Below are 19,741 nucleotides of genomic sequence, written 5' to 3' on the forward strand. Positions count from 1 at the left end.
GGCAGGTTCCTCCGTCCGCCAGGGGCGCTGCGGGCCGGAGCCGAGCCAAGGCGCTGCCGGAGCCGCAGCCAGAGCCTGCCGAGCGGGGGCCGGGCCGGGCTCTGCACGGCCATGAAGCGGGATCGGCGCGGCCGGTTCTTACCCGCGGGCGCGGCGGCCAGGGGCGCTCCAGAACCGCCGCCGCCACCAGCCGAGGCCAAGAGTGTCCGGGCCCGCCGGGGGCGCCCCACCGCCACCTCCCGGGAGCAGGAACAGCAGCCCGAGCCGGAGCCCGAGCAGTGGGCCTCGCCAGCCTCGGAGACGGCGGCAGCGGGTGAGCGCAGGCGGATAGGGGCACCCCGGCAGCGCGCTCTTCCGGGGATCCGGCGGGCGGCCCGATCCTCCGCGTGCGCGCTCGGAAGGAAGCCGCGCTTCCCCGCGGGAAGTGTGCTGGGCAGGGATCGGACGGGGCGCGCGCGCTCGGGAGGCGCCTTGGCACCGGGGCTGGACTGGCCAGCGGGTGGCGGCGGAGCTGGGCTGGGCTAGGCTGGCTCTGCTTCCAGTGCCGGGGCTGGGCCTTAAGATGTGAAAAGCAGTCAACAGAGCGCGTGCAGAATGCCTTTTCCTGTTCGTTGGGTCAGCACATCCGTCGCTGATGTGCGCCAGGCAGGCAGGCAGGCGCGAGCGCGCAAACAGCCAACGCTCTCCTCTCTCAATCCGTCACGTTTGAAATGCTAACTGCAGGAGCCCGTGCCTTTTGCCACCCGGGGCTCTCCAGTGGGCAGCTTTGGAGTCCAGTCACGTGGGTTTCTTGTACAGCTTCCATGCACAACCTAGGTTAACTGCTCCGCCACCCTCAAGGCGCACCCAAAACTTTTCACCATCCCGGGTAGCTGTAGTCGCAACCATCGTGTAACTGCCGAAATGTAGAGGGCGCTGGGGCAGCTGGTTGAGCTGGGCCTCCTTAAATCTCACTGCTTAGGCTGTCCGTGCAGTGGGTAGGCCCTGGCCATTGAGCTGACAAGTACCTAGCAGGGGTGACAGAGGCTCTGGCTTCCCATTTTGAAGCCATCAGTGCCCATCAGAGGCATGGAGAGGTGCCAGGTGGATGAACCAGGAAGAGGACTTGACACCAACCTCTGGCCTTCCTCCATAGGTTGATGGACTTCAGCTCCCAGATTCCTTAGCAGCAAATAGTTTCTCATCCATTTTCATATATTGTTCCTCCCTGTATCAAGAACAGGAACTTGCATTTTTTAAATTTATCTTTTACTGATAATTCTGTGGAAGACGATACATATTTGATGCTGCTAGATAGACAACGATGGTGTTGCTCCCCAACACCAGGGAATCAGGGAATCAGCTTTCCCCTACCTAGTAGCCACATGCTCTGGTCTCCACACCCCCCCCTTCAGAAGTGTGCAACCTGAGGACTTATGGGGAGCTATAAATCATAGATCTGTCCTGTTACATTCTTATACCAGGTGTGATGTGGGATAATGGTTTCTACAGATGTAATAACCTGGGCACCATCTTGTTCCACATTTGCTGAACTGACTTAGTGTGGAGATAGTCCCACACTCACTGACAGTTCATATGCCAACATGTGGGTCATGGGTTGCAATTGCACCTCCATACCCATAGCAAAAACACATGTGTACTTAATGTACTTGTTGAAACGTTGGACTGTTTTGTGTCGTGTTAATCTGTAACCCTTGTTCTTGGCCTAAGATCAGTTAAATGTGCCTGTTTAAATTTTCCATTGCCTTCACTAACCGGGCACAGTCTAGCTGTCTTTTGACTCCAGTTCCCAGCAGTCTCAAGCTGCCAGCATTGCCAGTAGTCCCAGATGATGGGAGTTGTAGTCTAGCAACATCTGGAGGACTGCAGGCTCCCCTACTTTTCCTTATTGTTATTGAGGGAGGGAATTCTGGGCACTGTTGTCTACCCTCCCAGAGTTACAGTTCCCAGCAACCCTTAAACTACAATGCCTGGAAAGATGTTTTGAATGTGCTTTGAAAGTATAGTGTGTTTACTATTACATGGGAAAGCTGATCGGTGAATGGATTTTTTAGTGTAGCTTTGCAGAGACGGTTCTGGGGAAGTCTAGGCTGAAGGTTTGAGGAGAAAACCTTTGTGCTGCTTGGAGGGCCTTTTTGCAGGGATGAAAAGAAATCACAGGTAGCTTGGTACCCTGGAAAATGTGCAGACCAGCACCAAAACAGAAAGCTGATGCTTTATGTTTTCTAGGCCTGATTTGCAGCACCTTAGTTTCATTTGTCTGCCTTCTCTACTTTAAAATATTCAGCTCTGCTCTCTCATAGAATTGGTGGCTGGGGAGGGAGGTCCTGGACGAAAAAGGGTCCTGAGTGCTGAGCTGGGGCCACCACCCATGATCAAGAGGAGACTTGCTATGCCTCTGAGACAACGAGTCGCCTGATTGGCCAGTGCCACAGTAAAGACTGCTGACATCATCTCTGTGGCTCTTCCAAGTCAGGAAGTACTGCGGAGGGGCTGTGGGCAGTTTGCAAACCAGGTCCCTGCACAGACAGCAGAACTTGCTTAAAAGCAAACAGGAAAACAAAAGAAATTGGTTCCTGTTTCTCTCACAGTTCTTGGCAAAGCAGGAGCTGGATGTTCAAAGCAAGGACTGCTCTCTGAGCTGAAGACAAAAAAGGCCAAAAGATGCCCGAAGGTAGGGCTGGAGTGGGGGGCAGTGACAATATGACCAGGGCTGCCTTTCTTGGTTGCAACAGCAGGGGTGAACACTCAGCTTGATGCTTTACTCCCGCTCAAGTTGCTCCTGTGTTCACTAACACAGTTTATGTTTTCATCTATGAGGACTAGGACCTTGGATGTGTTTGAAGAAACTCCTAATTTTTAGGATGCTGAGTTATGCATTTGATGCAGAATGTCACTTTTAGGTGTTGTGATTATGGAAAGTTTTATTGATGGAATCGGAGGACAAATACATTAAATTCAACCCCCCAGGTCCCAAAAGGATGTTTCTGGGTGTTTGGCAAGGACCATTTAATAGTGTTTGCCACCCACTTACATGCTCTGGGAGTTAGTTCACACAACGGTTGGGCTTGCTTCTCCTCTGTCCTGCCTCCTGCCATCCTGCTCTGCCCAGGAGTCTTTTAAGGGCTGCAGTTCAGTGGTAGCACACCTGCTTTGCATGCAGAAGGCACCTGGTTCAATCCCCAATGGCATCTCCAGGCAAGGCTGGGAAAGCTACCTGCCCGATACCCCAGAGATCTGCTGCCAGTTACTGTAGATGAGACAGAGGTAGGTAGACCAATGGTAATAATAATAATAATAATAATAATAATAATAATAATAATAATAATAATTTTATTTATACCCCCCGTCCATCTGGCTGGGTTTCCTTAGCCACTCTGGGCGACTTACAGCATATCTCAAAACATCAAAAACTTCCCTAAACAGGGCTGCCTTCAAATGTCTTCTGAAAGTCGTGTAATTCTTTATCTCCTTGCCATCTGGAGGGATGGCACAGGGAGGGCGCCACGACCGAGAAGGCCCTCTGCCTGCCTTGTACCTTCTTTATGCTTCTAAAGGCAATGCTAGTCTCAGAGTGACCTCCTTTCTTTCCTGAAATCCTTGCAGGATTCGGCCGGGGTGTGAGCACCGCTTACTGCCGGCTTTGCCACGGGAAGTTTTCCTCTCGGAGCCTGCGGAACGCTTTTGGAAAGGTCCCTGTGGTGGGGGAGAGCTCCGAGAAGCAGCGGCGCATGGACCAGGTCTTCTTCACGGACTTCCAGCGGCTGGTGGGGGTGGCTGTCCGGCAAGACCCGGCCCTCCCCCAGTTTGTCTGCAAGAAGTGCCACGCCCAGTTTTACAAGTGCCGCAGCATCCTCAAGGCCTTCATCCAGAAGGTGAACCTGTCTCCCACTGGCCACCTCAAGCCACACGGAAAGTAGGTTGAGCGGATTTCTCCACACGTGGGAGGCTGGGCTGCTTGTGGCTTGTCTCGGTAGCCACCAAGACTTGGCCCCCAAGCAGGCAGACATTTATGAGCTGTATACAAAATACTTGGTTAGGCTGTTGATGTCCCACTAATGACGTCTACTTCATACAGAGGGCTAGGGAAATACTTTGTGGGTTCATAATGTATGTGGCCTTATTTGCAAGGCCAAAATTCCAGTTTCCAGCAGCTGGAAATTGCCTGTGCACATTTTTTGTTTGTGAAACTGCCACTTTGAGACCAGAGCACGTGCTCCCTGAGTCTGTCCTCCCTAGAAGGCATCTGATTTGCTCTGCCGTCTGTTTTGTGTACAGGGACAACCTTGCCCAACCTCCTCTTCCTGCTGCAAAAGGAGATGCTCCCTCTCTAGGTAAGTAGGATTGTTTTGGCTCCTCTGAATTTTCTCCTTGATGTCAGTTGTGGCTGCCCTGTTGCTTCCACAGTTTCCATTTTGCCTATGCTTATAGCTGATGTGGTGCTCAGTCTCTGGCAATTTCCCTATGACTAGTGGGGACCAGGGTGATCTCTGCACTCTAGGGCCAGCTCCAGTGTCCGCCTGGGAAGGCAATATTTTTATTTATCTAAAACTTCCGTTAGCAGCCCTTCATGAGAAGTCCCAAGGCAGGATACCGTCAGCATGAAAGCCCAAAGATATCTAAAATAAAAACAGTGTAAAACACCGATCCAAAATAAAATAACTCAGCGTCAGCTACAGAAAGGGAAAACTCATCTTTTGAGTGCCAACGAGCCAGCCATGTGCAATTCTAGCTAGGGCTCCCCAGCTTCTTTTGCCAGATCACAGGTTCAGGCAAACTCTTTTTCTCTTTCTTGAATTTTATTTCCAAGATAATAAAGACAAAAACAACAAAATAAAATAGACACAGTTGCATCTTGCAATTACTCACTGAAAACAATGTGTGCAACATTCAGGAGGAAGGGTGGAATATGAATAAACAAAGTAAATAATATTTTTCCTTTTTAAGTGTAGGCAAGCATATTTCTAAGATCTGTTGGGAACATGGATCTTTTCTGTATATTTCATAATAATATGACAGTTTGTACTTGGTCTCTGATCCATCATCGGAAGAAAGGCTTTGATCAACGCTGCAGTGCACACCCCTGATTTGTGTATGAGACAAAGTCACAGCACACTGAATAAACCCTTCTGCACAAGGAGCCCCACACAACTGTTTGCCACTGTCAGTCTCTCTGCAAACCAAGTATTAGGCAGGATGATATTCAAGTAGGGTTTTCCTTCTTCCAAGCTCAGTATAAAGAAGAAGGAGCTCATCATCCCTTGCCTTCAGCAGATTCAAAACTGCATGTATTTAGCATGGCTTTATTGTTCATCTATTACACTTCTAGTCCCTCTTTCCTCCAAGGAGCTGAAGGTGGTGTAATTTCAAGAGGTAACTCTGCCTAACAGAAAGCAATGTGTTCAGCGTTCAGGAGGAGGGGTGGACTATAAATTCCATAAATAAAATAAAACAACCTTGGGTGTGTGTGTGTGTGTGGTGTGTGTGTGTGTGTTACCACCTAGCACAGTTGCCATAGTCCATGCCAGCCAGTTATTCTGGGGCTTATGGTGCGGGGCAGGTGTTTCAGTGGCATGCCTGGTCTCTGCTACCCTCTGTCTTTCTCCCTGCCAACAGCAGACCTGATCACATCCAGCCCCCAGTGCCTCCACAGCTTAGTGATGTGGACCCACAACCACGCCGAAAGCTGCCAGATTGCTCCCAGCCTGCAAGGCGTCTTGTCCTCGGAGTACTGCGGGATCATCCAGGCCGTGTGGGGCTGCGAAGAGGGTCATGATTATGTCATGAGCACAGATTCGGACTGCAGCACCTTGCTGGTGGACAACGCCCTGTCCGTCAAGTGGGAACTGAACAAGGGCCCTGCCCCGCAGCAGACGCATGTGACGGGCAACGGGGTGGGGGCTGACTGTACTGTGGCTGCGGCAGCACCACCGGAACCCCAGCGTGGCACCACTCGTACGGCAGCCAGCCAGCAACCTGCAAAAAGCGGGACTCCTCCGCCTGTGCTTAGCACAGAAAGCTGGGTGTCAGAGAGCCAGGATTTGCCTTCCTTCCAAGATGCCTCAGAAGCTCCTTTGCAGGAGGAAAGCCTGTCGCAGCCGGACTGCCCTCTGAATGGCAGTCCAGGTAAGTGGCATGCCAAGGATGTCTCTCCAGGATGTCGTGGGGATTGCGGGTCACAACTCCACACAGGTCTTTGCACATTTCTTTGCATGATATACACATATATACATACACATATACACAGTATACACATAAACGGCCTGGGCCCAGTATACTTGAAGGAGCGTCTCCACCCACATCGTTCTGCCCGGACACTGAGGTCCAGCGCCGAGGGCCTTCTGGCGGTTCCCTCACTGTGAGAAGCCAAGTTACAGGGAACCAGGCAGAGGGCCTTCTCAGTAGTGGCGCCTGCCCTGTGGAACACCCTCCCGTCAGATGTCAAAGAGATAAACAAGTACCTGACATTTAGAAGACATCTGAAGGCAGCCCTGTTCAGGGAAGTTTTTAATGTGTGACATTTTAATGTATTTTTAATCTTTGTTGGAAGCTATCCAGAGTGGCTGGGGAAACCCAGCCAGATGGGTGGGGTACAAATAATATATTATTATTATTATTATTATTATTACTACTACTACTACTACTTTCTGAGTGTTCAGCTGTTCAAGCCTGTGTGGAAGCAGTGCGTTCACAGAGCTGAGTGGCAGCATTCTTCGTGCTTTTTAATTTCCGCCCCATTAACTTGGCTTTCCCTCCAGCCAGTGTGCCCAGACACTCACGTCTTCCCATAGTGAAGCAGCCTCTTGCCACGGTGAGCTCAGGCCCACATCCTTTGGCTGACCACCGCGAGAAGAGGATGCTTGGCTGGGTGGGCCTGACCCAGCAGACAGGCTCTTCTTATGTTCCGCTGGGTCGGGTGCCGCAGGACTGTTGTGCCTTGATGACTATTGTGCCTTCCTTTGCGCCCTATGCAACACGCATTCTTCTCCGTCTTCTAGGGCCACTGAGTGAGAAGCCGGTTCCCTCTGCAGCCTCGGATGAGCGGGTAAAAGACGAGTTCAGTGACCTTTTTGAGGGGTGAGAGAAGAAGAGCGGGATTCAAATGTCACCTTTGCAAGCATGAACAATGATTGTGGGGCGGGAGTGGATCTCATTCCTCATTGGAGGGTCCAGTCACTGGAGACGGCTTGTTTAGGGGGTGGAGGGAGGGGTCAGGACAGCACAAAGGGCAGTTTTTGTGGCCTTTATTACAAGCAATGCAGTCCAATAATAAAAATACAAAATTATTAATTGTAACAACAACTCCTTAATACTACCTTAAGTTTAGTTCAAATTAATTGTTGCAGTTACTATCTCTGTTTATAACCTTTGTTCTTCACAAAGGTTATAAATGATGCCCAAGTATTTATGTGTTTTTTATGAAAATGAATGTATTATTCTCACTGATGGACCAGAATGCGGATAGATACAAATCCACACTGCCTATGGCAGTGATCCCAAAGGATGTCACTTGGGGCAGTCTTATTATTTTACTTATTTAATAGAATGTATATACCACTTGATGGTTTGGGGGGTTTGTTTGTTTTTAAAAAGCACCTCTAAGTGATTTACAAAAATGTAGCTGGCAAAAATAAGTGGGCAGGTGAGGTGCCTAGACAGAGAACTGGGGGGAGTCTTAGCGAGTGATATTGTGGGGGAAGGCTATAGCTCAGTGGTAGAGCCTCTGACTTGCATTCAGAAGGTCCCAGGTTCAATGCTCAGCACCTCCAGGTAGGGCTGGGAATGCCCCCTGCCTAAAACTCTGTAGAGCTGCTGCTACCAGTCAGTGTATAATACCAACCTGGATGGATCATTGGTCTGACTTGGTGTAAGGCAGCTCTCTACGTTACTTGGGCCTGAAACCTTTTGCAGGCACTACCTTCAGCTTTTAAGCATGGAACTGATTAGAGCTGGGCACTTGCTTTTTAAAAGACTCCGAAGGCAGGGCTTCCAATTATTTGATGCCCAAGAACCCACATGGTAGGGCAGCTTCTCTGCTCACCTTTTTGTAGCATAGCGGCCTTTACATTGAGTGGTTCTGGGCCACTGTCTGGAGTATGTTGTTTTCTTGAAGAAGGAAAGCTCACTTTGGGGCAGCCGGACTTGCAGCAGTTTCTCTTGAGCTCCCCCCACCCCCGCTGTCAACATAAAGGCCCAATGAGGCTTTGCCTGCCATTTGCTTTAGTGAAAGGGCCTGTTTACTTTCTCAGGTACTCCTTGAGTGACGACGAGAACGACAAGAGAGCGCAGTCTTCAGACGACTACTTTGAGCCTTACCCAGAAAAGAGGTGAGGGCTTTTTCTTGTCCTTTTGCTGCGGCAAAAGACAGAAGTGGTAGCTTCTTTCTCTCGAATGCATTTGACCTTTTGCAACCTCCTCCACTCTCAGTGGGCAAAGGCCCACATCCATTCCCCTCCCATTCGCACATTCTCTCTTTTCTTAGGAGTGAGCAGGTTTCTTTTCACCCTCCTCGCAAATGCATCCATTTGTTTAGGATTGTATTTTAAGTAGAGCTATGCAAACGCTCTATCAGTACAAGGGTTTGTACAATGGAATATTCTCCTGACCCCTAAAAGCCCCTTCAATCTGTTTTAGTGGCTCCCTCAACCCTCCGAGCAGATTTGTGGAGAGCACAGGGGAAGGAGAGGGTGGGAATGTTCCATTGTGCAAATCTTTGTGCTGTTGAAACAGGTGATGTGGATTCTTTTCTTTATTTCAACAATTTAGTCTCTAAGTAAGGCTTTCAAATGTTTGCGTTTATGAATGAGTGGCCAGCCTGAGAGCCTTGCACTGGCCTAATTTCATGTAGGCATTGGAGAGGGGGGCAGAAATAGGGAGATGCAGCCCTCAACAGGGGTAGGGAGGTTGTTCACCCCTGTTTTATAACCTCAGTTGACATGCAGCAACCGTTCCCTGCTCCTCCTCTATTAGGGTATCCAACAACAGGAAAGTTGAAAGCAGAGAAGCAAAGAAGCTTGAAGAGCCCAAAATAAGGAAGAAGCCAGGACCCAAACCTGGCTGGAAAAAGAAAATCAAATGTGAAAGGTATCATATACACAAAGCTTCCAAGGTGTGAGATTCCCGCCCCAAGAATGGTCCAACCTTCTCACCAGTTACTCTGTCCTCTGCTTTTTTTAAGGGAAGAGCTGCCCACCATTTACAAGTGTCCTTATCAGGGCTGTACAGCTGTGTACAGAGGTGCAGATGGCATGAAGGTATGTGGATAACTACTAGCTACATTTAGCTTTGGAGTCGTCAGACCCACAGTGGGACTACTTTCTGGAACAAGTGTCTCTCTCTCCCTGCCACCACCCTCCCCCAGTTCCTTTGGGTGGAAGCAAACCAATCAAAAGCCAGATTGTAATGATTGACAGCCCTGCCTAACGGGAGGGAGTAACCCTAGCTTACAAGAGAAAAACAAGGATAAAAGCTTATGACTTTAAAAGCGTTTGATCCAGATTTTTCTGCCAGTTTGAGGAAATGGATGCAGCGTCCTCCTTTCTCATTCTGTTCACGTGATCACTGCTGTGGAGTAGCTTTGGCCAACCAGTTGCCCTTAGGAAATTTTGGACTACAATCCCCATCAGCCTCAGCCAGCACATGGACTTGTAGTCCAAAACCTCTGGAGGGCCCCGTTAGCCGCGCCTGCCATAGGTGGTCAGATTGTCACTGCCCGCAAACCTGCATGGAGTGAAAGGGTGGCTCTGTGTGACAATCTCCATCTCTCTTCTTGGATTTAGAAGCACATCAAAGAGCACCATGAGGAGGTCAGAGAAAGGCCCTGCCCGCATCCAGGTTGCAACAAGGTGTTCATGATTGACCGGTACCTTCAGCGCCATGTGAAGCTCATTCATACAGGTATGTTGTGCTTATGAGAGAATGACGGAGGATTTGCATGGAAGAGAAAGAAATGCCCTGGGCAGAATCAGGCATCACACACGGCACAGGAGAACAGGCTTTTTCAGTGGTGGCCCCCCATCTGGAATGCTCTCCCCAGGGAGACATGCCTGGCACCATCATTGTAAGACGTTTTTATTTACCCCAGGCTTCTGGTGGTTAAGTTAGCCTCTACTGTGGTGCTCATCCTTTAGTTGGATAGGACAAAAATTGTCCTTCTTCCTGTATTGCTGGAATAAATTTTTAGGGATTTTGAAATGCAGATTTATTGTTTTTAATTTGACTGTTAATTAATTTTATCTGTTAAGTTAGGTCGTTTGCAGGCTGTTCTGTATGAAGCAACTTAAGAAACTAAAAAATAAAAATAACGTTGATATTCATGGATCTGCGGTTAACCTGCCCACAAACTGTGCAGACCTCTGTATCATCACAGAGAAAGCACTGGAAAAGTGCTCTAGTTCCTTTTGGGGAAAAACATTGCCATCTTATTCCCCTCCGCTGCCGCCATTCTTCTCATTCATTTCATTTTCATTACTTATTTACTACTTAATGTAATAAAGTCTCTTTAAGAGGTTCACACAAAATGCAATCATAAACCCCTAAGCAAAGTCTTCCAAGAGTGTCAATGATGGAGACAGTCCCAGTAACATAAGAAGAGGTTGGGCTGCTGGTGTCAGGCCAGAGGGGCATCCCCAGCTCGCAGCTCCCACAATGGCCAGCCAGATACCTAGGGGAAGCCTGCATCAGACTTCTTCTCACACATTCTCCAGCTGCTAGTATTGAGACAGACTGCCTTTGATGCCGAGGTGGGGGGGGGGCTTAGTACTGCACTCACTGTTGATAGCCTTTTACTCCATGAATTCTCCTAAACCACTTTTTTTACAGCCACCCAAGTCATTGTGATTTTCAACCCTGTTCCCTTCTCCCATTGCAGAGGTGCGGAACTATATCTGTGACGAATGTGGCCAGACATTCAAGCAACGCAAACACCTCTCCGTTCACCAGATGCGCCACTCAGGAGCAAAGCCTCTCCAGTAAGCACACTTTGCCTATGGCCTTTTACAGATAAGCTGTGTTGCCTTCATGGGGCATCTTAAGATTACTCAAAGCTGAATTTGAAAACTAGTATGCCCTAACGTGGTTGAAGAAAGGTCATCTCCCTTGCAGATGTGCCAATAATGACACTTCCAAATTAAGATGTGGCACACAAGCGCACACACACACATTTTGGGTCCTGGGATTGGTTTTTTGGTTCATACGTCCAGTAGTGTGGGAAATGATGATTCTAGGACTAGTCTGAGAAACATTTCCTGCAAAACCATCTGTCTCAATGCAGAACTACAGTCTTACCTTGGAAGCCAAACGGAATCCGTTCTGGAAGTTCATTTGACTTCCAGTGCACAGCTTCCGATTGGCTGCAGGAGCTTCCTGCAGCCAATCGGAAGCCCCACCGGATGTTCGGCTTCCAAAAAAAGTTTGCAAACTGGAACACTTGCTTCTGGGTTTGCGGTATTTGGGAGCCAAAAAGTTCTACTGTTAAGGTGTTTGTCAACCAAGGTACGACTGTACATGACTGATCATTTTGCCATAGTGGAGAGCAGCACTCAGTTTTCTTTTGGTGGACTGTGGCCTCTCCTGCACTTCAGAATGAAGGAGTGCTGCTGCTGGTGAGATGTTAAAAAACACCTATGCAGGTTAGTGCAACTAACCTGGAGTGATGGAGAAAAATGCCATACAAGTCTGTCTTGTTAAAGCACCAGTTCCTAACAGAGGGCTGACCGGTCTATAAGAGGAACAAGGTTGCAGTGTCTGACTAGCAAGAGCTAAGCTCCCACTTCTATAGGATATTCCATTCCCACAGAGAGAGAGGACACAGTGTCCACCAGTGTCCTGGATTTTTGATCGGGACATCCAAACTAAAATCTGGAAGCATGTTTCCCGCCCCAGCAATGGTCTCAAGTGCAGCTCGGTATTCAGGGTTCTTAGTAGATAAAATACACTTGGTTATTGGAAGCATCCTTTCACCTGTCTGAGAGCAGCTGATATATTTCTCCCAAGGCTAAGCTGTGCTGCTGCTCCCCCTCCTTCATGGAGATGAGACCGTGTGGCAGGTCTGAGGTCCGCTTTCTGCTTTCCCCCTGCAGGTGTGAAATCTGTGGCTTCCAGTGCAGGCAGCGAGCATCCCTCAAGTACCACATGACCAAACACAAAGCAGAGACTGAGCTGGAGTTTGCCTGCGACCAATGTGGGAAGCGCTTTGAAAAGGCCCACAACCTCAACGTCCACATGTCCATGGTGCATCCCCTCACCCAGACTCAGGACAAAGCCAAGGCTGCTGAGCTGGAGCAAGAGGCTCTGCCAGAGGCTCTGTCGGAGGCTTCAGAGACTGCGGAGAACCATCCTGTAAAATTGGAACCGAGCGTGCAGCAGGAGCCCACCTGAAAGAGCCCTGGATGGGAGCCCTGATCCAGCTTTGCATAAAGCAACACTGAGTGGGAGTTTTAAACGTACGTTTTAACGGATCCTCCCAAAAACAGAAAGGGGTGGGGACTCGCTTCTGCTTGCTGGTGAAAAGCTTTCCATTGCTGTGACTATTCCCCGTGTGTGTGTTTGTGTCCAAGACCGTAGCAGTGTCTTACAGAGCCATATCCGTCTCGCCAAAGGAAGCAGGCTGTCCTGCCTTCCCTCTGATGTGGCGATTGATGAGCTCAGAAAAGGTATCGCACCTGTTATAAAGGTGTGTCGGCCATGGGCACAGGCTCATTTTTAGGGGCTCTCAAGCTGACGGAAAGCCCAGTTTAAGCCCGAGACAACTTGTTTTAAATTAAATTCCAAAGCCAATCTGAAAAAGAAAGACGAACCAGCATATTTGTAACATGGTTTTTATTGTTACAAAGTCATGGTCATGCTTGTAATAAATTATTTACACCATACTTTGAACAGATTAAGCCCTTGCAGGCGTGTCCACTTTTCCCTGTCCGTGCATTTTGTCCGGGTGGGCAGGGAATCGCCCCATGCCTGCCTGCCTGGACTTCCGCTGTCAGAAAAGGAGAAGTTCTTCATCAAGCAGATCCCCATCATCACTGGAGTTCACAAGGGCAGCCTTCATCTCTGGGTCCAAGTCTTCACAGAGACTCATCAGCTAAGAAGGAAAAGAGTCTGGTGTCAAGCGCTGCTACCTCTCTGAAGCTAAATCCTTGAGCAGACTGTCCGCAGACAGCACGATGATGTCGAGTTTGTAAATAAAGGCTGCCACCGGTTCAGCCTCGCTGCAGTCAGCCAGCAGCACTCTGAAAAGACAGATCTCTGGCCTGGCCATGTCATTTCTAGGAGCGCACAGGTCATAGTGTTTGGTAATCTACCACACCTGTGGACAGCAGGAGCCAAAGGTGTGCAAAGAGTCAAGGCACAGCTGCTTCCTGCTTGGAGCGCACAGGTGTCAAGGCTAGGAGCAGAGGAAGCTGCCGGATACCAGGTCAGACTGGCTGGCAGTTCTTGGGCAGAAAAGGGCCTTTCTCAGCTCTATTCTTGGGAGTTGCCAAGGATGCAAAGCATGTGCTCTACCACTGAGCTAGGGTTCCTACCCACTACAACTGTTAAGTTTTAAAAGGCACAGTCTTCCTTGCCCTTCTTTTGCCAGTAACACGAGGTTGGAAGCAACCAGAGGACTGGAGAATAGGAAATAACTGCTCGAGAGCCTCGGAGGATCCTACTCAGGGGCTTGTGCTTCAGGTATAGAGCCAGACATGCAAAGCATTAAGGCCTGGGTTCAATCCCAGCATTTCCAGTAAATGGAACCCACAGATGGGCTGGAAAACGCCTCCACTTTAAGAAGGCCTTTAGGAGATACAGAGCAAGGGCCAGTCTTTGGGTGCAGCCAGACCAATATTGGGCACATTTCAGCTTTTTCTTCCTCAAAAGTCCTACTATTAATTTGTGCTCGCCCCCTCTAAAATGGCGAAGTTGAGTTTCTGTCCCCTTCTCCTAGAATAAATGCTGGATATGACCTCTGTACAAAGCCATATCCAAATAAAATAAAATAGGAAGATCTTTGCAAAGGAAGCGTGAAGTAGAGGGCTGAAAGACTGAGCCAGTCGCCATTGGCTTTGTTGAACTGATTGCTGGATGGATCAACAGGACAATCCACAGTGTTGCCAGCAGCCCTGGATTTCCCAAGTTTTGAGGTAGCAGAAAGACCTTTCACCCACCTGCTGGAGGCTGGAAAAGCTCCCTTGAGGACACTGGGGGACTGCACGTAGCAGGAACTGCCGTGCTCTTCTTATCAGCGCCAGTGACTCCTCCTGGGAAAGACAGGCACCGTTCAAATAATGTTGCAACCAAGCCACAGCTTAAGAGTTGCAGGAACCAGAAGGGATGCAGCTGGCAACTCATCTAATCCAAGAGCAGGGAAGTCAGCCCCAGCTAGCATGGCATGGGATGAGGGGAGCTGGAATTCAACCACATCTTGAGGACCACAGATCTAGATTAAATATTTGTATTCCGCTTTCCCAACAACAGGGTTGAGCCGGTAAACAGCTGAGATGTTCCCCATCCCTGTTCTAACTCCTGGTTGGTGTAGCTTTTCTCAAATGGATTCTCGCCCATGGGCAGTTTTCACTGGTACTGAAATCCATCAGCCGTTAGAAACATCTTCCTGGTATCTAAGCTAAATCTTCTGCTTTGAACACATTTTCAGAATGGAAACAGTGAATAATACTTCTGTAGACTGATCTTACTCAGACTGTTATTTATTGCATTTATATCCCACCTTTTTTCTCCAAGGGGTGCAAGGTGGTATCAGTGGTTCCCCAAGTCATTCAATCCCCACCATAACCCTGTGAAGTAGGTTGGGCTTAGAGGCAGTGACTGGCCCGAGGTCACTCAGTGTGCTTCACGGCTGATTGGGGATTTGAATCCTGGTTTTTCCAGGTTCCAGTCCGACACACTAACCACTACACCACATTGGTTTTCCTTGAGTTACTTTGCTTGGAGGTAAAACTATATATACTGCCAGAAGCCAGCAAAGACAGAAATGCAAAGCTGACTGACATGGCTGTTTATCAGAACAGCTCCAGTCTCTCTCTCACACACATCCCCCTTTCATCACTGAGCCCTAATCTGTTCCAGGTGCTCCCAGGTACGAGGTGGGTGCTGCCCAAATAATGACTCATAGAGTCAACACAATAGGCAAATAAAGGCTGTGGCTAGCCAAAAAGGGAACAGGATGGTTCTGTACTTTGGAAGGAAGCAGAGGGGCTGATCTAAACAAATGAAAGGGAAGGGGATGAGATGCTCACAGGCTCAATGGAATGCAGGCTTGGTCCCACTGCTGTTGTCCCATCCATAAAGAGCTGCAGCAACTGTGTGTACATGTCAATGGCAACATATAGGAATGTTTGCTCCTTAATAAGGTGTCCTGGTTCAAAGGTGACGACGAGGCTACAGAAGAAAGAACAAGTTAGCAGACCAAGCAGGCAACAAGTGTGACCAGGTCAGGCTCCCTCCTTGCTTTGCATAGATGTACGTCTGCAGGCAGACTTGCAGCCGAGCCACTTGGCCGTGTCTTTTGTCTTGAAAATTCAAGACAAGTTTAGGTTTTATGGTGATGATGACTTACCTACATGTATCAAGTCACTTCAACACAATGAAAAGTCTCTACGTGACTTGACAAGTTAAAATGCACCACAAAAAGGCAACGCTACAAAACCCTGAGTGAACAAAAAGGTCTTAGCCTGACACCTAAAGACTGACAAGAATGGCCCAAGGTGTGTCTCCCTGGGGAGAGCACTCCACTGATAAGAGGCCACCACCGAAAAAGGTCCAGTCTTGTGTGACCAACTTCACACCCCTCTCAGGTGGGACACACAGAGAAGGGCCTCTGATGGATCTGGACTGGTTCGTATAACTAGCACAAATGCCTTTTAAGAAGGACTAGAGGACAAACTGAAAGCCAAATTTGATAGATTTTGGCCTTGATAGCCCAAAAGGCCACTCTTCAGATACTGGTTGAGGTGTGCCTTTGTGACCTGCTTGTAACTTTCATGGCATTTCTGCCCATTTGTGGTAGGTAGTGGGGTGTTGAAAGGAGACTGTTCACTAGGCCCACAATGGCAGTTCTTGTCTTCTGAATTTGGCAACAAACACTGCCCCCTGCCCAGAGTCAGGACAGCAAAGCAAAAAAGGAGGCTGTGGTGATGTCCTGCTAAAAAGCAGCAGGGGAAGCCTCTAGCTTATATTTGCATCCCACTTTATCTTCATAGAACAAAATTCCCAAGTGGTTCCTACCATATACAACTCCCAACAGACCATGTTGTCTGGGAGGCATGAGAGCTATAGTCCAAAAGAGCTGGGGGGCACAAGGTTGGTGAACACCACTAAAACATCAAAATGAAAAAATAAAATGAAGGCGGGAGGAAGGATGCAGAAACTCCACAAAATACAGGCTATTAATGGTGCCTCTTTCTTAACTTGGGATTACTGGGTGGTTGGATGTATCAGTTAAGCAAGTGCATAAAGTGGCCCTGACAAGTTTCTGGTACCCTTGATTTTCTCAGCAAGTATATTCATTACACACAGAATACATTTGTGAAATTTACCTATAGAAGGCAACTGGCAACAGCCTCAAGTGTTGATGTGATACAGTACCATGCAGGATTTGGTAAGGGTTGTGGTCTGCAATGCCAAAAGAGACAGATCTTAGCTGGGCGCCAGCTTTCAGTCAAACGTTTCTCACAGTTGTTTTCTTGGGGGTTGTATCCAACTCATTTCCACTAGATCCATTGAAAGTAACGGAAGTTCTGTCTGTTAATGGTCTAGCCTGAGCAGTACTTAGCTGGCTACAACCCTCAGACGGCTGTAGCTTATAAAGGAGCGTTTGTACCTTTGACTGCTGAACTGAAGATGGCCAGCCAGGATGCACCTCGTTCCTCCAAGCCCTGAAGCAGCTTTGAGCTCCAATCCAAGGCTTTGTGAGCATCCACGCCCTCCTGCAAGTTACAGGGGAAAAGCACACACGTACCGCCCCTGTTTGGTACACCCTGGAGGCATTACCAGAGCCACTGGGAACAGCCATTGGGTCACTTTGAGCAAACTCCACTACCTTTCTCCATGAGTTTACCCATCTATAAAGAACAGGTTTATAGGAGCTTCCTACTTCTCAGGCTTCCTTTCAGGATAAGCAGCAGACAGGCAAAGATCGTAACAATCATCGCATACTTAAAAGTACAGGAATTTTATGTCTCGTAGAATCATAGAGTTGGAAGGGACCCTGAGGATCATCTAGTCCAACCCCCTGCAATACAGGAATAGGCAGCTGTCCCTTGTGGGGATCAAACCTGCAACCTTGGCATTGTCAGCTCTAACCAACTGAGCTATCCACCTCCACTCCACCTTTGCAAGTTTATGTGACAGTTGAACAGCGACAAATGAAGGCCCTGGGTCTACCAGGCAGTTTGAGAAATCTACTTACCTGTGGGGTTATTCTCGCTGAGATGAAATCCACGACTGAAAAGAAGAAGAGGTTCACCAAGAGCTGTCAGGTAAAAGAAAAAAATAAATGCATGCACCACACAAAGTGAGTTTCTCAAGCCTGACGTCGACCCACTGGTCTAGTCTGCAGAAGCCAGTGTCACCCTCTGTGCCATCATGGACACATCATGGTAAAGCAAAATGCAAAATGTAATCTCTTACTTGCTCTGCTTCAGACCCCAGCCTTTTCAGCCCTTCAGCCATCTTTTCATGCACCATTTGCCATTGCACAGTGAAATGTAGAAAGGCAGCAGAGATCCATGGAATGTCAGAGACCAGGGAAGCTGCTTCCAGTGAGAGGAACCTAAGTGGTAAAGACAAAACAGTGGTCAGTGGTCAGTTAAAAGGCCAGCGGGCTCCTTTTCATAGATGACAACCCTCCTTAATCAGGTGTGTGACGTGGCTGAGAAGAGATGATGCAGAGACACCTGGAAGTCCAAAACCAAGTTTTTCAAGGTGAGAGCTAAAAAGGTAATAGGAATGCAACCCCTCCCCATCTCTTCTCATGGCTGGAGTGGGAGACATGAAGGGAACACAGAAGCTCAACAGCTTCTCAGGTGTGAGCTGCTTCCTTGGAGTTACCTGCTGACAGAGGTCTGCAACTCCTTGAGGCTCTGCAATCCCTGTGCAACTGGAGCGCCGAAGAGTCTGTTCCACTCTGAGAAAAGCACAGGCTCCAGCCTCTGCCACCAGCACTTCATGGAGTTGAGACAGAGAGCGCAAATCAGCCACTTCTTAAAATTGCATCAATGCCATGTGTTTACATGCCACTCTTACATAGGGTTTCCTCACCCACTTTATTTAAGCAGTGTTGCAGAATCAAGTGTCCCCCCCCCCACGCCCCGTACTCTGGGCCCCAACTAGCTACTTTTCTAAGGATGCATCTGAAGTCATTAGGATCATCAAGTGGAATATTCATGAGGCATAACAGAAAAATGTTATTGTTATTAATACAGAAGGCTCTTGTGTGACCTAAATATCTGCAGGCAGAATTAGGACTAATGCTTTAAAAAACCAAACACACCTGTTTTAATATTGCTATTTTAAACCAAGAATTTATTTTGAGTAGTTCGGCATAGTATTTGCTCAGGATGGGCTATTATGGTGTTAGAAACGCCCCACCCTCCCCCAAAAAGTATACCTCTATGATCTCCAAAACCACTCTGGCTGATCAAGCTCCTGCTTAAGAGAACTTGCATCATATTATCACAGAATCATAGAATTGTATGTAGAGTTGGAAGGGACCCATGAGGGTCATCTGGCCACCCTGCAATGCAGGAATCTTTTGCCCAATGTGAGACTCGAACACATGACCCTGAGATTAAGAGTCTTGTGCTCTACCAGCTGAGCCAAGAGCTTTTGGAACTGCAAGGAGACATATAGAAAGGTAAATCAACAGCACGGCCTCTTACCGCTGCAGAACACAGGATTATAGGGCACATGGTTTGACACAAGGTGAGAACGGCAGTCACCTCCTGTGCAGGTTTGTGACACTCCAAGCTGGCGCTCAGCAAGCCCTGAAGGACAGCAAGGACAGTCACTAAGGTAGATTTTAGAGCACTAAGGTAGCAAAGGGAAGCAGGTGGCGCTGTGGGTTAAACCACAGAGCCTAGGACTTGCCGATCAGAAGGTCGGCGGTTCGATCCCCACAACAGGGTGAACTCCCGTTGCTTGGTCCCTGCTCCTGCCAACCTAGCAGTTTGAAAGCACGTCAAAGTGCAAGTAGATAAATAGGTACCGCTCCGGCGGGAAGGTAAACGGCGTTTCTATGCGTTGCTCTGGTTCGCCAGAAGCGGCTTTGTCATGCTGGCCACATGACCCGGAAGCTGTACGCCAGCTCCCTCGGCCAATAAAGTGAGATGAGCGCCGCAACCCCAGAGTCAGTCACGACTGGACCTAATGGTCAGGGGTCCCTTTACCTTTACCTTTAAGGTAGCAATGGCGCTTCACTAAGGCAGCCTAAGCCAACCTGGTCCCCTGCTTTGGACTACAGCTCTCATCAGCCTGATACCGAGGTCTGATGTCAAAAACCACTAGGGGGGGAATCAGGCTGTGGTGGGCAGCACAAAGGCCATGTCCCTCAGGAGTTCAACTGGCATGAGTGGGAGCAGTGGAGAAACAACACTTGGGGGGATTTAAAAAATGTACTCCAAGCCCACATTCAGCCCTCATAGGAAACTGTCTCGTTCCCCATTCTAAATGAATTACACAGCACTCACACACAGAGAGATTACATAGGATGGCCAGGGGACTAAATTCCTTCCCTGCAACCCCAAAT

At 48.7% G+C, this 19,741-nt stretch overlaps 2 protein-coding genes across 8 annotated transcripts in view; one reads left to right on the forward strand and one right to left on the reverse strand.

Moving 5' to 3' along the window:
• Nucleotides 1–19,741, reverse strand: part of FANCA (FA complementation group A) — a 257,965-nt gene that overhangs the window by 206,882 nt on the left and 31,342 nt on the right. For 2 of the 5 annotated variants that reach the window (XM_083626218.1, XM_083626219.1), the window contains exons 35-43: nucleotides 18,876–18,980; nucleotides 18,046–18,158; nucleotides 17,626–17,767; nucleotides 17,405–17,467; nucleotides 16,817–16,922; nucleotides 16,533–16,608; nucleotides 15,234–15,375; nucleotides 14,145–14,237; nucleotides 12,803–13,078 (exon numbers count right to left, since the gene is read on the reverse strand). In XM_083626218.1, the coding sequence (XP_083482344.1) occupies nucleotides 12,977–13,078; nucleotides 14,145–14,237; nucleotides 15,234–15,375; nucleotides 16,533–16,608; nucleotides 16,817–16,922; nucleotides 17,405–17,467; nucleotides 17,626–17,767; nucleotides 18,046–18,158; nucleotides 18,876–18,980 (942 nt within the window). In that variant the 3' untranslated portion in view covers nucleotides 12,803–12,976. Of the gene's footprint in view, nucleotides 1–12,802; nucleotides 13,079–14,144; nucleotides 14,238–15,233; nucleotides 15,376–16,532; nucleotides 16,609–16,816; nucleotides 16,923–17,325; nucleotides 17,468–17,625; nucleotides 17,768–18,045; nucleotides 18,159–18,875; nucleotides 18,981–19,741 lie in introns of those variants that run through there. The other 3 variants (XR_014551273.1, XR_014551274.1, XM_083626220.1) reach the window with 2 other exon arrangements.
• ZNF276 (zinc finger protein 276) lies at nucleotides 35–12,880 on the forward strand. 3 transcript variants are annotated; one of them, XM_083626264.1, is made up of 11 exons: nucleotides 35–313; nucleotides 3,607–3,916; nucleotides 4,279–4,334; nucleotides 5,620–6,126; nucleotides 6,999–7,077; nucleotides 8,250–8,327; nucleotides 8,971–9,084; nucleotides 9,179–9,254; nucleotides 9,780–9,897; nucleotides 10,871–10,970; nucleotides 12,081–12,880. In XM_083626264.1, exons 1-11 carry the CDS (start codon nucleotides 112–114, stop codon nucleotides 12,376–12,378), a joined length of 1,938 nt encoding a protein of 645 aa, XP_083482390.1. In that variant the 5' UTR covers nucleotides 35–111; the 3' UTR covers nucleotides 12,379–12,880. The 3 variants fall into 3 exon arrangements, with proteins under 3 accessions (XP_083482390.1, XP_083482389.1, XP_083482391.1); XM_083626263.1 differs by having other exon boundaries at nucleotides 58–313; nucleotides 5,617–6,126; XM_083626265.1 differs by lacking the exon at nucleotides 35–313 and adding an exon at nucleotides 871–1,135 and having other exon boundaries at nucleotides 5,617–6,126.

The sequence above is a fragment of the Podarcis filfolensis genome (genome assembly GCF_964270895.1).
Source record: "Podarcis filfolensis genome assembly, chromosome: 8".
Lineage (NCBI taxonomy): Eukaryota > Metazoa > Chordata > Lepidosauria > Squamata > Lacertidae > Podarcis > Podarcis filfolensis.